Below are 18553 nucleotides of genomic sequence, written 5' to 3'. Positions count from 1 at the left end.
AATGTCATTAATACAATAAATGACTTCAGCAGGATTTCCTCTTTGCTCTATTTCTCTAGATATCCAGTTTATCCTCCAACGCTCGGCCTGTTGTGACAGTCAACAACGACAGTATGTGGAACATATTTCACTGGGGATGTAACTATATACGGTGACTCAATACATCACACTGAGCAGCTGAAAAGTGGATCACAATGTGGACACATTTTCTTTATTTGAATAATAAAAGAGAGAAGAGTGTCTGGTTTGGGACTACTTTTCTCTCCAACGTTTCTGTGACACTTAAACTGAGTTGTGATGAGGTTTAAAAAGCCCTTTGACCTTTTGTTTCTGTGTTCTGAACTTGTTCGACTGGTAATATGTTGATAATATCTGAGCCTTTGGTTTTCTTTAGTGAAGCCTGGTTCACCCACACAGCTGCTTCCACTTGTGGCCTAATTAGAGCTCTTGTCAGGACGTGTGGATGTGAACAGACCGAGATCTATTAACACCTTGTGACTCTCCTGTTCTCTAACTTCTGTTAAGCTGCTGCAGCTCACAGCTTTATGAGTTATTGGTCATTGATTATATGAGTTGTTTGTTCAAATTAATAATGTTCTAACATTTCTTTTCAGGGAATTCAGAAAGAAGAAATATAAGATTATTTGATATTTACACAATATTTAACAACTATTTGAACCTTTTTTTTAACAAACTGAGATTCTAACAATTCTTCTGTTAACATGAAGCAACTTTGAACCTTTTCGAGACATGGAGGTGAAATCTGATTGAATAAAAGCTCTCCTTAAAACAAGCTGCACTGGAAGCAGCGCTGCAGGCTGGAAGCAGAGCAACAGAGGAGGACAGTAGCTGTGCAATGAGAAAATAAGATAATGGGAAAAATAATTACAATACATGTAGTGTGTTTATGAAACATGATTAAATCATAAAATAGCTATAACTTTGTGATTCTGTTTAGGCCCTGACGGCCCACCACTGCCATTCATAACATTGCTGATGTCTTCCTGCTCACCAATCTCAACACAGATCTCCTCCACGCTCCATGAAAACAAAAGAGGGAATAACTCAGGTCACAGAGCTCCTCTTTAAACCATCCATCTGCTGAGTCCATGTTTTCGGTTGGTTCCTTCTGTCAAGTTAAGGCAAAAAGGTAGCAGGAGATGGACCCAAACACAGAGACACGGGGAGCAGAAGGATGAAGAAATGGTGATTTTAATAAAGAACATGTCACACACACGTATACTACATGTGTATATAACCTCCAACACACACTCAGTCACAGTTTATTTATTTCTTTAAGATTACAATCGAATTAAATCTAACGACTGAATGCGTCAGTTTATTTCCTTGTTCAATTTAATTAAAGTTTATAATTAGTTTGAATCTTTAGTCCAAACTTGTTCAGTTGTTCAGGACTCTGAGACTTGATGTGCAGTGAGAGGACGCCCCCTGCTGGATGAACAACACCACAGTCTGTGTCCCAAATCCATCATTCTACACACAATGTACTAAATACTGATCATATAGTGAACAAACAACCACCTTTATCATTTTAGAGTCTCTGTTATTAACACGTATTGTTGGAAAGTCACAGAGCTCACTTAAAGTTCATCAGATACAACTTTTATTTACGACATTTTATTATACACATATACACCAACACACACACACACACACACACACACACACACACACACACACACACACACACACACACGCTCATTTAATGAATTCCAAAAAGATGATTGTTGGCTGCAATGTTTTTCTGATGGAGTATAGGCTATATTATATGTGTGTGTGTATATATATACGGTATGTATAAAAAACATCGATCATTTTAATATTATATTTACTTTTTATAATCCTCTGTTATAATAAACATAACAGAATAACCACCTAATGATTATTTCTTTATCGCTTAATATAATGATTGTTAAGTAATTCATCAACTATGATATTATCATATTTTTATGTCCTGATTTATGTGATATGTAATCAATAATTTACCCAAAATAAATACTAAAACTTGTCTGATTAATATTTCAACAGAGCGCATTATCTGACCATGAACTCCAGACCCTCCAGATGATGAAGGTCTTCATCACCAAGAGAAGAACATTGATCTGGATGCACCATGTTCAGCAGGTACTTTGTGACTTCTGGAGAAATCAACAGATTGTTGATCAAATATCACTGCAAAGTAGCACATTGTTAGTAGAAGAAGAAAAGACTCATGGACACTTTGAGTTAAAATGAGGAGAATATTTTATTTCAGTTCATATACAGTGTTGCTAATAACACATCTATGTTCATCTAGAGATCAGAGAGGGTTGTAATATAGTGAGACTTGCTCTCTCCGGGGAATCCAAGGAACACATGATGTTCTGTTTGGACACACAAGATGTACGACCTTCAAGAATGAGAGTAAGCTTGTTGAAGTTACATCACTCTGTTCAGAGTATTGTTTCATCAACCTCTAGCATACTGGAGAGAGAACACTACAAACACCACCCTGAGGATAAACTCCTACCCACATCCTCCTAACTCACACCAGCTGTGTGTGATCCTGTACACACTGAACTATCTGGTCAGCAGAGAGAAGGTTTCTCTAGCAGGAGGAGACTCTCCCTCCTACAGAGAACACAGAGACACTGAGGAACCAGAACCGAACCAGAACCCAAAGCCAGGATAAAGAGGTTCAGTGAATGTGGTGTTGAAGGTGTGGAGGTGGATCAGTGTGTCAGCGGAGACTCTGTAGAAGGACAGAGAGCCAGCAGGACAGTCCACATACACTGCTACTCTACCAGAGGAGGAGGAGGAGGAGGAGGAGGAGGAGGAGGAGGAGGAGGAGGAGGAGGAGAAGGAGAAGGAGAAGGAGGAGGAGGTGGTGATGGGTGTTCTTGCCTTATTGTGATAGACAGAGTAACCACCATCAGAGCACTCCAGACTCCAGGACTGATCATTCAATCCAAACACACAGTCATTACTCTCTCCTCTCCTTCTGATTCCTCTGTAACTCACTGATATAGAAACTCCTCCTCTCCACTCGACCTCCCAGTAACAGCGACCAGTCAGACCAGTTCTACACAGCAGCTGAGGCCAGTAGTCAAATCTGTCTGGATGATCAGGATATGACTGATCCTTTCTCACATGTGTCACCTTCCTGTTGTTGTCAGACAGTTTGAGTTTTCTGCTCACTGTGTTTGTGTCGAGTGTGAGTTCACAGGAATCTGATGGAGAGAACAAGACACAATACAGCTGCAGTTATTAATCTATCATCTGTTTGATGATGACATCAGAGATGTGAATGAGTGATGTCACAGTTTGAAGATGCTTTGTTTTCATGAATCAAACTCAAAGCACACTTACACTTCCTCAGACCTGGTCTGAACCATCGGACTCCAGCAGGCTCCACCCTGAAAGGAGGAGGGGGGTCAGAGCAGCATGAAACATGGACATTACATCACTCTCACACACAGAGCTTTGTTATTCATGTTCACATGGAGCACTTATTATTCATCAGCTCATACTCTTTGACTTCACTGGAGCTTCTTCTGATTGGCCGATGACGACAGCTCATTATGTTCACTTATTCATGATATATTATTATCAGTGTTATATTGACAATCATCCATTTCAGACCCAGTTTCCTCTTCCAGTCAGTCAGTAAATCACATGTTTAAACCTGCATCAATTGATTTCTTTGTCCACTTGTGGTTCAGTGAAAACAAGCTGTAAACACAACATCTGACATATTATCAGCTTATAAAGTAGTTGTGTCGGTTCTGGGTCGTGGTCACACGTGCGTGAGTCGCACTGCATGGGCGGAGTCAGTTTGTTCATAGAACCTCTACAAGTTCAAACCAACGGATGTACGACCTTTGAACTAGTGAACAAGTAGCTGATTACCTGTGAAATCTCTGACATCTAAACCAAAGTCAAGTCTCCCTTCAGTCGCTCATGGACGCAATCAGCCAGTAAACCAGACTTAATATCACGGCTTGATGCTTCTACTGAAACCATTAATACAGTGGTGATATTAATAATGATCTTTTATGTACAGTATATATATATATATATACACACATATACATATATATATATACACATATATACATATATATATATATACACATATATACATATATATATATATATATACACATATATACATATATATATATATATATATATATATATACACACACATATATATACATATATACACACACACACACACACACACACACATATATTATAAGAGGTAAGCATCAAATCACTGCAGTACAACAAAGAGTCAACTGCAACGAAGACGACGTTGAGGACTTAAAAACCTGCATCAGTCACATTGAAAAAGAAACCAGTGAGCTGAAACAGAAGGCGGACTCAATGGAGAATTACAGCAGGTAATGGAGAGAGCTCACTCAGCCCCACACAGATGTATGTGGAAGGTGTCAGCAGCATGGAGGTACCTATGTGCATTTAATGTGGCTCTGTCCAGAAATTCATAAATTTTGGGTTGAAATTGGTAACCAAGTATCCTCCATAACACAGTGTCCTATTGAGCTCAATGCTGTACAATGCATCCTAGGCCTAGACGCTGCCTCACCAGTATTAAACAGATATAAGAGAATTCTTAGTCTTCTATCATTCTGTGCACAGTTATCAATCTTACAGTATTGGCTAGACGGCACACAACCATCTGTTTCAAGTTGGCTTCATAATGTTCTACAACTACTCCCATTGGAGAGGCTCACACATGTTCTCCAAGGAGACATAAATGGGTTCTTCTCTGTTTGAAAGCCTGTTATGGATTTTATTGGAGAGGACTATGCCGAAACCATACGAATAGGTTTTGCAACGTGGGATCCAAGTGAGCTGGTGAAGGGAAAAGTCCACAATATTTAATATTATTTAATTGTTGTGACAGGTATAATATGGACGATGATGATCTACAACTGTGCTGTTTTCTCAGATATTTAAAAAAAACATGGTTTGTTGCTGAGTTTGACTGTCTGTATAGTTAGCCGCAATTAATATTTAATTGTTATTGCAGGGTCAATATGGAGGGTGATGATTTATGTTTGTTTTGGTTCCTTGGATCTTTTTTTTTTGTGACAGAGTCTGATTGTTTGTATAGTTAGCAGGTATGTGATGTTATGTGCTGTTCTTTTTGGGGATAACATTGGTGTGGACTGGAAATAAAATGATTGAAAGAAAGTTGTTGTGTCTAACATGATATCAACCAGCTGCTTCCACATCCAGCAGTTACACATCAACATGATGATTCATCAGGAGTCTTTGTGCTTGTGTCACCTGATGAATGGAAGTCCAATATTCTCTCTCTTTTAGCTCTGTTTTTGGTCTCCACCACCTCCTGAGGGAAACATCTGTCTCTTTAGCTGCTAAATGCTCCACTATGTTCACCAGCTAGTCTCTAACTGAGTCTGTCTGCTGTTTGCTGCTGAGCAGGTAGTGAACAGTGGCTTCATCACAGCTTGTTGGATGAAAACAGCTGCTGCTGGAAACACTGAGACTGAACCAAACAGGAAATGTGCTGCAGAACCAAAACTAGGAGCTAAAAGAGGCTGAAAAGCTCTGTAGAGCTGCAGAGATGGAGACAGTTCTCTGTGGGTTCATCACCACCACACGACTCTTCACCATTACACAGAGTCAGCTGATCCGTTGTCAATATAGAAGTATTGATTGTTGGATGTTTTGGTCCTGACAATCGATCTCTTATGTTTGTGTAATAATGACTGTTGTCTCTCAGAAGTGAAGGAGAAAGTAGCCTGAAATCACTTCAGCACCACAAACCCTCTGATGAAGGAGGTCGGGGGGGATGGTTGGATGTACAAAGTGTCTGACTTTGACACTGCTGTTCACATCCCGTCTCCTAGCAACAGTCAACACTGGTTTCTATTATCTGTAATCTGGGGATGAAAATATTACAGTTCAAGTCCGTCTGCAGCCACAGAGCACTGCCTGTGTCCCCTAGAACTTTGCTCCAATCCTAAATAAACCTTTTTGGGCTCTGACACACCATGTCCACAATCAGCTGTTGGTTCTTCACTGAGCATCTGTGGCCGACTGTCACCTGTAGTTTCAACAAGTCGAAGGGAACTGGCTCTCAGTGCAAAACAAACCAAAACCAGGTAAAGCTAAACTCTATGATACCCGTCGACGTGTCAGGATACACCACTGTCCTATTTTCTAATGTTGAAACAAGACAACGCTGCAGAAAAACAACAGTTTCATCACCTTCCCTCCCTGTTGTGGCTCATCTTGGCTGCTGTTCCCTGACTACTTCTGTCTGTATTGATGGTCTGATGTGGGACACAAACAGTTTGATGAGTCTCTGGTAGTTTGAGATCAGCTTGGTGTGTCTGGGTCATATTAACCAGGCTGACAGTGTGACAGAGAAAACGTTTCCAGCTCTACCTCCTCTATCAGACTGATTGTCTGTGGCTGCAGCAGGTCTCTTCATACCTGAGCGTTTCCAGTCTCCAGTGTGGCTCCTCCAGTCCAGCAGACAGCAGCTTCACTCCTGAGTCTCCTGGATGATTGTAGCTCAGGTCCAGCTCTCTCAGATGGGAGGGGTTGGAGGTCAGAGCTGAGGCCACAGAAGCACAGCCTTCCTCTGTGATCAGACAGCCTGACAGGCTGCAAACACACAAAACAACACACGTCACATGATCTGAGGAAACTGTGAGGGCTGTAAGGCAGTGGTGTATAGTAACGAAGTAGAAATACTTCGTTACTGTACTTCAGTAGTTTTTTTGGGTATCTGTACTTTACTTTACAACTTATATTTCTGTTTGCTTTTACTTTTACTTCACTACATTTTGCAAAGAAAACTGATACTTTTACTCCGATACATTTCCCCTGAAACCTTTCGAAAAAAATGAATCATGAGAGCAGCGTCGGGGACTGTGGTGGAACACAGACTGCAATCAAGCAGGTTTGGTGAATCAGTGATCCTAGCTTGCGAGTTAAATCATTGGTTAATCACGTTAATGCACAATTGCGCACAATTGCAAACAAGTGCTCTCAAAGCCGCGGTGTTTTGATTCCCAGTGATGCCAGGATGCTACATGCTATAGCTAGCGAGCGACTACCTGAGTAGAATTCCACTCTACAATGATGGAAACACCTGCTACTCCCGCAACAAACGACGGTGGTGACGAAGACCAACACCCGTGGATCGCTAGCGAGTTAGTGAGCTGAGGAAGTGTTGACAGTTGTGCAGCACTAGTTGGCTAACGTTAGCTAACTTAATGTTAGCTAGCCACCACACCATAGGATTGATGGGAGCCGAGAGAGCGCAGCGTTAGCATTAGGGAAATCCTTTGCAGCTGTGTGCAAGCTGTCTGTGACGCTGAACACACCTCTACCTGCCTCAGCAGGTAGAGGTAAACTACATTTAGCATCGCAGGACTAGTCTTCAGCCCAAGAAGAGCGAGACTGAATTCTCACCATTTTGAAAACTAACTTCTTTTGAAGATGAACAGGACATGTTTCAGTTTCAAGTAATGACTGTGTTGCTGCTTTAGTATTGATCATGTTTTGATATTTGAGTCATGTTGTGGATGATCAGATGGAGTTATGATGGGAGCAGTCGCCCAATTGCAGATTCAGCTTGAGCAAAACCTTTATTGTGTTCAAATCAGGCCCATAGGAGTTTACAAGGCAGGTGTCCTTTCTCTAAACACTGACCTGATGCATCAAGTGGATATGTTTTGCTGAACATAATATTATGCATTGGTCCTCTACATCCTCTAGTCCAGGGATTCCCAAAGTGGGGTGCGCGCACCCCTGGGGGTGCGCGAGCTGCCTCTAGGGGGTGTGCGAGAGGAAAAGTGTAATGGCGGTCTGATGGTGTAATAATATTAAATATAAAAAAAAAATGTAATTTTAATTTAAAAACTGTCAGGTGGGACATCTGAAGCTATCAGTCATAAAAGAGGAGAGGGACAGAGAGAGAGAGAGGAATCGGAGGCGAGGGGAACGGAGAGGTGCGTGGGGAGAGACCGGGAGAAGAAATCGAGTCAGAGGAAGATGAGACGGAGGAAGGAGGAAGGGATTGCACAGACAAATCGGGAGCACATCGGCCCATCGCGGAGTCAAGGTGAAAAAGAGGAAAGAGAGTGAGCATCAGACTGGGAAAAAAAGAGGAAATATGATGAAAAGTATCTGTGTCTGGGCTTCACTTGTATTGGCAACGCAGATTGCCCAAAGCCACAGTGCGTGGTGTGCAGTGAGGTTCTGGCTAACAGTCTGAAGCTCTTATTTATGTCGCCACCTGAACACTAAGCATGCCAGTGCAAGTCAAAAGCCCCTTACATTGTTTATATCGAAATTGGAGGAGTTACAAAACAGCCAAAACAACTGCAGTCTCATTCATGTGTTGGTCTATAAATGACGCACTACGGGCTTCATATCTGGTTACAGAATAGCGAGAAAGGGGCTACCGCACACAATCACTGAAGACGTGAGCTTGCCAGCTGCCAGAGAGATGGTGGAATGTATGATTGGGGAGAAAGAAGCAAAAAAGTTGGACATGATCCCGGTGTCCAACAACACTGTGTCGCGCCGCATCGATGCTTTGTCCGAAGACATCCTGGCTACATTAGTCGCTCATTAATTGTAAATTAAATGTGATAATCTGCCTCTGAGCCTGTGCGTGTGTCCTCACATCCGTATTGCTCTTTAAAAGTGACGCCTTGTGTCACTGAAAGTTATTGAAACTTTGTTGCAGTGTTTCAGGGCGTTTTCACACCTTCAGTTCGTTTGCTTTGTTCTGATTCAGGGATTAATGTGATACAATGTTGCACTTGCTCCTTTGTTCGGTTTGTGTTCACACTGCAACATTTAACAGCGGACTAAATCTTGTAAACAAATGCCACGCGCGAGCAAACTGTTCTCTCATTGGTCCGATTCTTATGCGGCTATGAAGGCTTAAAAGGCTCTGTTGCGTCTTTTTTTCTTTTTTTTTTATTAATGGGGGGGGGGGGGGGGGTGCGCGAACCCGGTCGGGATGTAGAAGGGGGTGCGCGGCCTAAAAAGTTTGGGAACCGCTGCTCTAGTCTAATGAGCAGACTTATAAACGCACTGTTACAACTCCTTCATCGTGTCATATTGCTTTTCGGAGAATTATGATGATAAGTTCATTGTAGATGCAAAAGTATACTTATGTACAATATATTATGTTGAACATTGTTGCTCCTGGATGGATCACAGCCGACCCAATTATGTTCAACACAGCTCCATGTCCTTGGTCATGATGCCACAGCACTTAAAAGAATAAACTTCATAATTCTCAAAATTCTGACCTTTTGCTTTTTTATTAACAGCATTTACTTGTACTTTTACTTTCAATGAACAGGTTATGATGTTCATTTAATGTTCAGGTTGTGATGTACATTTAATATCAGAAAATTACTTTTGATACTTAAGTACTTTTGTACTTAAGAACAATAAATATCAGATACTTTAAGACTTTTACTCAAGTAGTATTCTAATAGGTGACTTTTTACTTTTACTTGAGTAGTTTTCCAGTAAGGTATCTTTACTTTTACTCAAGTATGGTTTTTGAGTACTTTATACACCACTGCTGTAAGGTTACTGCAGTACTGCGATGATGTTGGCTTTCATGGAAATATACTGAGACTAAAATATTGATTGAAATAATACAAGCAGCATCTTATACAGGTTACGAGTTCATCTATGAATCTAAGTCAGGACTTGAGAGGACATTAATTGAAAACGTTGATGAATTCTGACCTGAGAGTTTCCAGTTCACAGTGTGGACTCTCTAGTCCAGCAGACAGCTGCTTCACTCCTGAATCCTGCAGGTCGTTGTTACTCAGGTCCAGCTCTCTCAGACTAGAGGACTGGGAGCTGAGAACTGAGGACAGAGCTCCACAGCTTCTCTCTGAGAGGTTACAGTCAATCAGCCTGACGAGACAATGATTGAGAAAAAATAAGCAATATGTAGAAAAGACCTCTACCTGCCTCAGCGGCCTGTGAAAGGCTATTTAGCATCGCAGGACTAGTCTTCAGCCCAAGAAGAGCGAGACTGAATTCTCACCATTTTGAAAACTAACTTCTTTTGAAGATGAACAGGACATGTTTCAGTTTCAAGTAATGACTGTGTTGCTGCTTTAGTATTGATCATGTTTTGATATTTGAGTCATGTTGTGGATGATCAGATGGAGTTATGATGGGAGCAGTCGCCCAATTGCAGATTCAGCTTGAGCAAAACCTTTATTGTGTTCAAATCAGGCCCATAGGAGTTTACAAGGCAGGTGTCCTTTCTCTAAACACTGACCTGATGAATCAAGTGGATATGTTTTGCTGAACATAATATTATGCATTTGTCCTCTACATCCTCTCGTCTAATGAGCAGACTTATAAACGCACTGTTACAACTCCTTCATAGTGTCATATTGCTTTTCGGAGAATTATGATGATAAGTTCATAGTAGATGCAAAAGTATACTTATGTACAATATATTATGTTGAACATTGTTGCTCCTGGATGGATCACAGCCAACCCAATTATGTTCAACACAGCTCCATGTCCTTGGTCATGATGCCACAGCACTTAAAAGAATAAACTTCATAATTCTCAAAATTCTGACCTTTTGCTTTTTTATTAACAGCATTTACTTGTACTTTTACTTTCAATTAACAGGTTATGATGTTCATTTAATGTTCAGGTTATGATGTACATTTAATATCAGAAAATTACTTTTGATACTTAAGTACTTTTGTACTTAAGTACAATAAATATCAGATACTTTAAGACTTTTACTCAAGTAGTATTCTAATAGGTGACTTTTTACTTTTACTTGAGTAGTTTTCCAGTAAGGTATCTTTACTTTTACTCAAGTATGGTTTTTGAGTACTTTATACACCACTGCTGTAAGGTTACTGCAGTACTGCGATGATGTTGGCTTTCATGGAAATATACTGAGACTAAAATATTGATTGAAATAATACAAGCAGCATCTTATACAGGTTACGAGTTTATCTATGAATCTAAGTCAGGACTTGAGAGGACATTAATTGAAAACGTTGATGAATTCTGACCTGAGAGTTTCCAGTTCACAGTGTGGACTCTCTAGTCCAGCAGACAGCTGCTTCACTCCTGAATCCTGCAGGTTGTTGTTATTCAGGTCCAGCTCTCTCAGACTAGAGGACTGGGAGCTGAGAACTGAGGACAGAGCTCCACAGCTTCTCTCTGAGAGGTTACAGTCACTCAGCCTGACGAGACAATGATTGAGAAAAAATAAGCAATATGTAGAAAAGACCTCTACCTGCCTCAGCGGCCTGTGAAAGGCTATTTAGCATCGCAGGACTAGTCTTCAGCCCAAGAAGAGCGAGACTGAATTCTCACCATTTTGAAAACTAACTTCTTTTGAAGATGAACAGGACATGTTTCAGTTTCAAGTAATGACTGTGTTGCTGCTTTAGTATTGATCATGTTTTGATATTTGAGTCATGTTGTGGATGATCAGATGGAGTTATGATGGGAGCAGTCGCCCAATTGCAGATTCAGCTTGAGCAAAACCTTTATTTTGTTCAAATCAGGCCCACAGGAGTTTACAAGGCAGGCGTCCTTTCTCTAAACACTGACCTGATGCATCAAGTGGATATTTTTTGCTGAACATAATATTATGCATTTGTCCTCTACATCCTCTAGTCTAATGAGCATACTTATAAACGCACTGTTACAACTCCTTCATAGTGTCATATTGCTTTTCGGAGAATTATGATGATAAGTTCATAGTAGATGCAAAAGTATACTTATGTACAATATATTATGTTGAACATTGTTGCTCCTGGATGGATCACAGCCAACCCAATTATGTTCAACACAGCTCCATGTCCTTGGTCATGATGCCACAGCACTTAAAAGAATAAACTTCATAATTCTCAAAATTCTGACCTTTTGCTTTTTTATTAACAGCATTTACTTGTACTTTTACTTTCAATGAACAGGTTATGATGTTCATTTAATGTTCAGGTTATGATGTACATTTAATATCAGAAAATTACTTTTGATACTTAAGTACTTTTGTACTTAAGTACAATAAATATCAGATACTTTAAGACTTTTACTCAAGTAGTATTCTAATAGGTGACTTTTTACTTTTACTTGAGTAGTTTTCCAGTAAGGTATCTTTACTTTTACTCAAGTATGGTTTTTGAGTACTTTATACACCACTGCTGTAAGGTTACTGCAGTACTGCGATGATGTTGGCTTTCATGGAAATATACTGAGACTAAAATATTGATTGAAATAATACAAGCAGCATCTTATACAGGTTACGAGTTCATCTATGAATCTAAGTCAGGACTTGAGAGGACATTAATTGAAAACGTTGATGAATTCTGACCTGAGAGTTTCCAGTTCACAGTGTGGACTCTCTAGTCCAGCAGACAGCTGCTTCACTCCTGAATCCTGCAGGTTGTTGTTACTCAGGTCCAGCTCTCTCAGACTAGAGGACTGGGAGCTGAGAACTGAGGACAGAGCTCCACAGCTTCTTTCTGAGAGGTTACAGTCACTCAGCCTGACGAGACAATGATTGAGAAAAAATAAGCAATATGTAGAAAAGATAAAGTATTTAAGTTATGATCTATGAATCTAACTCTCTCTGTACTTACAGAGCTTTGTTGGAGACTTTGACCACTGGCAGCAGCCTCAGAAGAGCCTCCTCTGAAGCAGAGTATTTCTTCAGGTCAAACACGTCCAGATCTTTTTCTGATGACAGTAAGATGAAGACCAGAGCTGACCACTGAGCAGGAGACAGTTCATCTGTGGAGAGACGTCCTGAACTCAGGGACTGTTGGATCTCCTCCACTAGAGAACGATCATTCAGTTCATTCAGACAGTGGAACAGATTGATGCTTTTCTCTGGAGACACATCCTCACTGATCTTCTTCTTGATGTACTGGACTGTTCTCTGATTGGTCTGTGAGCTACTTCCTGTCTGGGTCAGCAGACCTTGTAGGAGAGTCTGATTGGTCTCCAGTGAAAGACCCAGGAGGAATCGGAGGAACAAGTCCAGGTGTCCATTTGGACTCTGTAAGGCCTTGTCCACAGCACTCTGGTAGAGACGTTTTGGTTTAGGTTTGTTTCTAAAGACTTTAGACAAACTGGATGGTGTTTGTTCTTCTGACAGCAGATTGAAACCAGAGTTGATGAAGGTCAGATGGACGTGAAGAGCAGCCAGAAACTCCTGAACACTTAGATGGACGAAGCAGAACACCTTGTCCTGGTACAGTCCTCTCTCCTCTCTAAAGATCTGTGTGAACACTCCTGAGTACACTGAGGCTGCTCTGATATCGATGCCACACTCTGTCAGGTCGGATTCATAGAAGATCAGGTTGCCTTTCTGCAGCTGATCAAAAGCCAGTTTTCCCAGAGACTCAGTCATCTTCCTGCTCTCTGGACTCCAGTGTGGATCTGTCTCAGCTCCTCCATCATACTTGACCTTCTTCAGTTTGGACTGAACCACCAGGAAGTGGATGTACATCTCAGTCAGGGTCTTGGGCAGCTCTCCTCCCTCTCTGGTCTTCAACACATCCTCCAGAACTGTAGCAGTGATCCAGCAGAAGACTGGGATGTGGCACATAATGTGGAGGCTTCGTGAGGTCTTGATGTGGGAGATGATCCTGCTGGCCTGCTCCTCATCTCTGAATCTCTTCCTGAAGTACTCCTCCTTCTGTGGGTCGGTGAACCCTCTGACCTCTGTCACCATGTCAACACACTCAGGAGGGATCTGATTGGCTGCTGCAGGTCGTGTGGTTATCCAGAGGCGAGCAGAGGGAAGCAGTTTCCCCCTGAAGAGGTTTGTCAGCAGCACATCCACTGAGGTGGACTCAGTAACATCAGTCAGGATCTCATTGTTGTGGAAGTCCAGAGGAAGTCGACACTCATCCAGACCGTCAAAGATGAACAGAACCAGGAACTCTTCAAACCTGCAGATTCCTGCTTCTTTGGTTTCACTGAAGAAGTGATGAACAAGTTCCACCAAGCTGTACTGTTTCTCTTTCAGCACATTCAGCTCTCTGAAAGTGAATGGAAATGTGAACTGTATGTCCTGGTTGTCTTTGTCTTCAGCCCAGTCCAGAGTGAACTTCTGTGTTAAGACTGTTTTCCCAATGCCAGCCACTCCCTTTGTCATCACTGTTCTGATTGGTTCCTCTCTTCCAGGTGAGGCTTTAAAGATGTCTTCTCGTCTGATGGTTGTTTCTGGTCTGTGTGGTTTCCTGGATGCCGTTTCAATCTGTCTGACCTCATGTTCATCATTGACCTCTGCAGTCCCTCCCTCTGTGATGTAGAGCTCTGTGTACATCTGATTCAGAAGGGTTGGGTTTCCTGCTTTAGCGATCCCCTCAAACACACACTGGAACTTCTTCTTCAGGTTAGATTTGAGTTCACGCTGACAAACTGCAGCAAGAAGTCCTGAGTGAACACACAACAAAGAAGATCAATGAGTTAAAGAATATATTTCAACATGTCATTTCCTCAAAGAATGAGTCTATGAATATGTTGGTCCATCTCTTGAGACATTAGTAAATGTCCCATTCATCCAGCGGCATGTTAAATCTTTAGAGAAATCCTCTTACTGCTCTGCAGACAGTCAGCCAGCTCCTCATGCTTCATTCTCCTCAGGAAGTGCAGTGTGATCTTCACAAATGCTTCTCTGCTGCTCCTCCTCTGCTCTTCATCCTCACCGTCTAGCACCTCCTCATCATCCGTCTGACTCTCTAAGCATTCTGGGTAATCTGAACTCACAACCTTCTGGATCTTCTTCAGCTCGTTCTTCACAAAAGTGACGATGTTCTCATCCAGCAGCTGGAACAGAATATTCTATGAATGACACAAACTAAAACCATGGAACCAAACATCAGATCCATGTTGGACAGACTGACAATCCACTGGTCTACAAAGTGCAGCATGGAGATGATTGTGAACAGAATAGATGTAAAAGTAGTTGTACATGTACAGACCATAAATATGGAGTCCAGGTGTGTTTGATGCTGCTGGGCAGACTGACCTCTGGGAACCTCTGAGCTCTCCTGGTCCTCTCTGTGGAGGAATCATGAAGAATCATCTCACATTGTGTTTGTACTATTAACACAAATACACCAAGTAGTTGAAGATGGTGTGTTCTGTCATGATTGATCGCAATGAAAACCAGATGTAAAAATTATGAGTTAAAAATGTACTTTTATTTCTTATTTCCATTTTGTAATATTTTAATTTTGTTTGTCATTTAACGATGTTGTTGAGAATGTGTGAATTTTATTCTAATACGATCACGTTATCCAGCTGTTACATGTCATTTTGATCATCATAATATAAGTTTTGCGGCTGTTTCATTTTGCCTTTTAGGCGCTATTTGCTTTTACGTCAGGCCGCCCGGTCATATAAAAAGACGGAGCGACGCAGAGATTTCAGCATTCATTCCCTTGTGTAAATTCTGTTATTTTGCATGTTTAGGAGCAGATGTGCAGCGAGAGAAAGAAACCAGAAGGAAATGTATGTGTGTTATATTGCCTTCTGCAGGTATGTATTTTCCTTTGTTTAATGTTATAATTTTCTCGGTTTCTGTTTAGTCACTCCACCCCATGCTCCTGTTTATTTTGTCCACCTGATGTCGCAGTTTTTGCTATTGTACATTAGTTTTCATGGTTATAAAATTCTTGTTATAATTCAGGTTGAATGTTTTCTTGTCAATTGTAATAGTTCTTGACAAATACTATTACATCGTAATGTAAGCTAGTCAACAATATCTTCCACATTTTAAGAAAAATAATGAAATCTTTACACAACGGTGTTTTGCATTGCTGAGGGAGCAATCAGAAGGCAATTTATGTGTGTTATATTGTCTTCTGCAGGAGCCAATAAATGCTTGAAAATAATCTTTTGAGTCGTCTCTTTCCATGCCCTATCTGTGTCTGTTACATCTGCTTTCACTGGACAGTAAAAGTTATTTCATTGGCAGCACCGTATAGTCAAAAATTATATCGTAGGTCAAATTCATCCCAGTTTACTTTATATACCTTCCACCTCTAGATACAACTACAACTAGAAACAACTAGAATCACATCTGATGTGATACTTTTCATATTTGGTGTAGTTTCTATTCTACCATTGTGTTGTTAGTCAGATGTACCAAGACTTAATACTGTTGATCTGCCACATCACTTGAAACAAAGGGTCTGTGTTCGGTTTTGTCCACAGCACCATTGGGGAGACTTCCTCCTCCGAGTCTTTCTAGTCTCCAGACCTCTGCAACTAGATTTAGGATTATATCCAGAATGCTGTCTGATGTAAAATTTACAACAAGTAGTTAAAGATATTGCATCATGTCATGATCATAATAAGAAATGAGATCATAATGACAGATCACAGACTATAAATGATCGACGACCAAATTTGTATCAGTGTAACAGCTAGTCATCTGTTTCATCTGTTTTAAGAACTTACTCTGGGTCATCAGAACGGCGTCCATCTTTGAAGTTAATCAGACGATCATTAGACCGATATCGCTTCATGGACACACAGCTGGGTACAGGATACTTTTCTCTCTGCTGCTGTGAACTGATAGAAACACTGAGATTTTATCATCATCATTCAATCATGAAGAATCAGCTCACATTGTGTCTGTCCACACAGAGACCAACACAAGGTAAAGGTCCATGAAGTGATATGTGGATGTGGATCAGATGAGTCCCTGTAGTGGTAAAGGTTTACTAGTCCTGCTGATCCCACTGAGAATCAACAGCTCAGTCTTTCAGCTCACTGTTTTCTTCACCAGTCAGTTTGGTTTAGTCCCAACAGTTCTCACCAAGCCCTCGATGGAGCTGTCCCTCCCTCACTGTACACTGCTGAAGTGCCCTGGAGCAAGGCACCCAGAACCTCCAGCTGCTCCAGTGGAGCGTCTCAGTGTCAGAGTTTGTACTGGGCAGCTCCGAGTGTGAAAGAATGACACTAAACCAGTAAAGTGTCTCAGTTCAAACATGAGTCATCACAGATGAGAAAGTACAGAAAGTACTACATGAGACTGACTCAGTTAAAGGTGGTGTTGTACTGGACTACATTCTACTGACTCAGTTAAAGGTGGTGTTGTACTGGACTACATTCTACTGACTCAGTTAAAGGTGGTGTTGTACTGGACTACATGAGACTGACTCAGTTAAAGGTGGTGTTGTACTGGACTACATTATACTGACTCAGTTAAAGGTGGTGTTGTAATGGACTACATGATACTGACTCAGTTAAAGGTGGTGTTGTACTGGACTACATGAGACTGACTCAGTTAAAGGTGGTGTTGTACTGGACTACATTCTACTGACTCAGTTAAAGGTGGTGTTGTACTGGACTACATTATACTGACTCAGTTAAAGGTGGTGTTGTAATGGACTACATTATACTGACTCAGTTAAAGGTGGTGTTGTAATGGACTACATTATACTGACTCAGTTAAAGGTGGTGTTGTAATGGACTACATTATACTGACTCAGTTAAAGGTGGTGTTGTAATGGACTACATTATACTGACTCAGTTAAAGGTGGTGTTGTAATGGACTACATTATACTGACTCAGTTAAAGGTGGTGTTGTAATGGACTACATGATACTGACTCAGTTAAAGGTGGTGTTGTACTGGACTACATTCTACTGACTCAGTTAAAGGTGGTGTTGTACTGGACTACATTAGACTGACTCAGTTAAAGGTGGTGTTGTACTGGACTACATTCTACTGACTCAGTTAAAGGTGGTGTTGTACTGCACTACATGAGACTGACTCAGTTAAAGGTGGTGTTGTACTGGACTACATTCTACTGACTCAGTTAAAGGTGGTGTTGTACTGGACTACATTCTACTGACTCAGTTAAAGGTGGTGTACTGGACTACATTCTACTGACTCAGTTAAAGGTGGTGTTGTACTGGACTACATGAGACTGACTCAGTTAAAGGTGGTGTTGTACTGGACTACATTATACTGACTCAGTTAAAGGTGGTGTTGTAATGGACTACATGATACTGACTCAGTTAAAGGTGGTGTTGTACTGGACTACATGAGACTGACTCAGTTAAAGGTGGTGTTGTACTGGACTACATTATAATTACTCAGTTAAAGGTGGTGTTGTACTGGACTACATTCTACTGACTCAGTTAAAGGTGGTGTTGTAATGGACTACATGATACTGACTCAGTTAAAGGTGGTGTTGTACTGGACTACATTCTACTGACTCAGTTAAAGGTGGTGTTGTAATGGACTACATGAGACTGACTCAGTTAAAGGTGGTGTTGTAATGGACTACATGATACTGAGAGCTGTGTTTGAGGGTCAGAATATTAGGAACCCCTCTGAATATAATGAAGTCTGGTACAACACCATCAGTAACTTTGACCTCAGTGATAAAACATAATGAACTGAGTGAACTCCTCTGTGACGGTGTCAGTAAAAAGTGAACACTATGTGTGAACAGTTAGAGATGGTCATCTCACCTCTGAGCTTTGGTCCGGCTG

The 18553-nt window shown here is 41.1% G+C and overlaps 1 protein-coding gene across 1 annotated transcript in view; it reads right to left on the bottom strand.

The window, feature by feature from the left end:
• Nucleotides 1-2262: 2262 nt before the first annotated feature.
• The window catches only part of LOC306785959 (NACHT, LRR and PYD domains-containing protein 3-like), a 90933-nt gene continuing 74642 nt past the window's right edge, over nucleotides 2263-18553 (bottom strand). The window contains exons 10-15 of the mRNA XM_079280558.1: nucleotides 12404-12577; nucleotides 11094-11267; nucleotides 9784-9957; nucleotides 6490-6663; nucleotides 3370-3416; nucleotides 2263-3230 (exon numbers count right to left, since the gene is read on the bottom strand). Coding sequence (XP_079136684.1) covers nucleotides 2632-3230; nucleotides 3370-3416; nucleotides 6490-6663; nucleotides 9784-9957; nucleotides 11094-11267; nucleotides 12404-12577 — 1342 coding nt within the window. The 3' untranslated portion in view covers nucleotides 2263-2631. The remainder of the gene's footprint in view (nucleotides 3231-3369; nucleotides 3417-6489; nucleotides 6664-9783; nucleotides 9958-11093; nucleotides 11268-12403; nucleotides 12578-18553) is intronic.

The sequence above is a fragment of the Melanostigma gelatinosum genome, assembly GCF_949748355.1.
Source record: "Melanostigma gelatinosum genome assembly, chromosome: 12".
Classification (NCBI taxonomy): Eukaryota; Metazoa; Chordata; class Actinopteri; order Perciformes; family Zoarcidae; genus Melanostigma; species Melanostigma gelatinosum.
The sequence above is the reverse complement of the archived record's forward strand: the minus strand, read 5'-3'. Positions and strand labels throughout refer to the sequence as shown.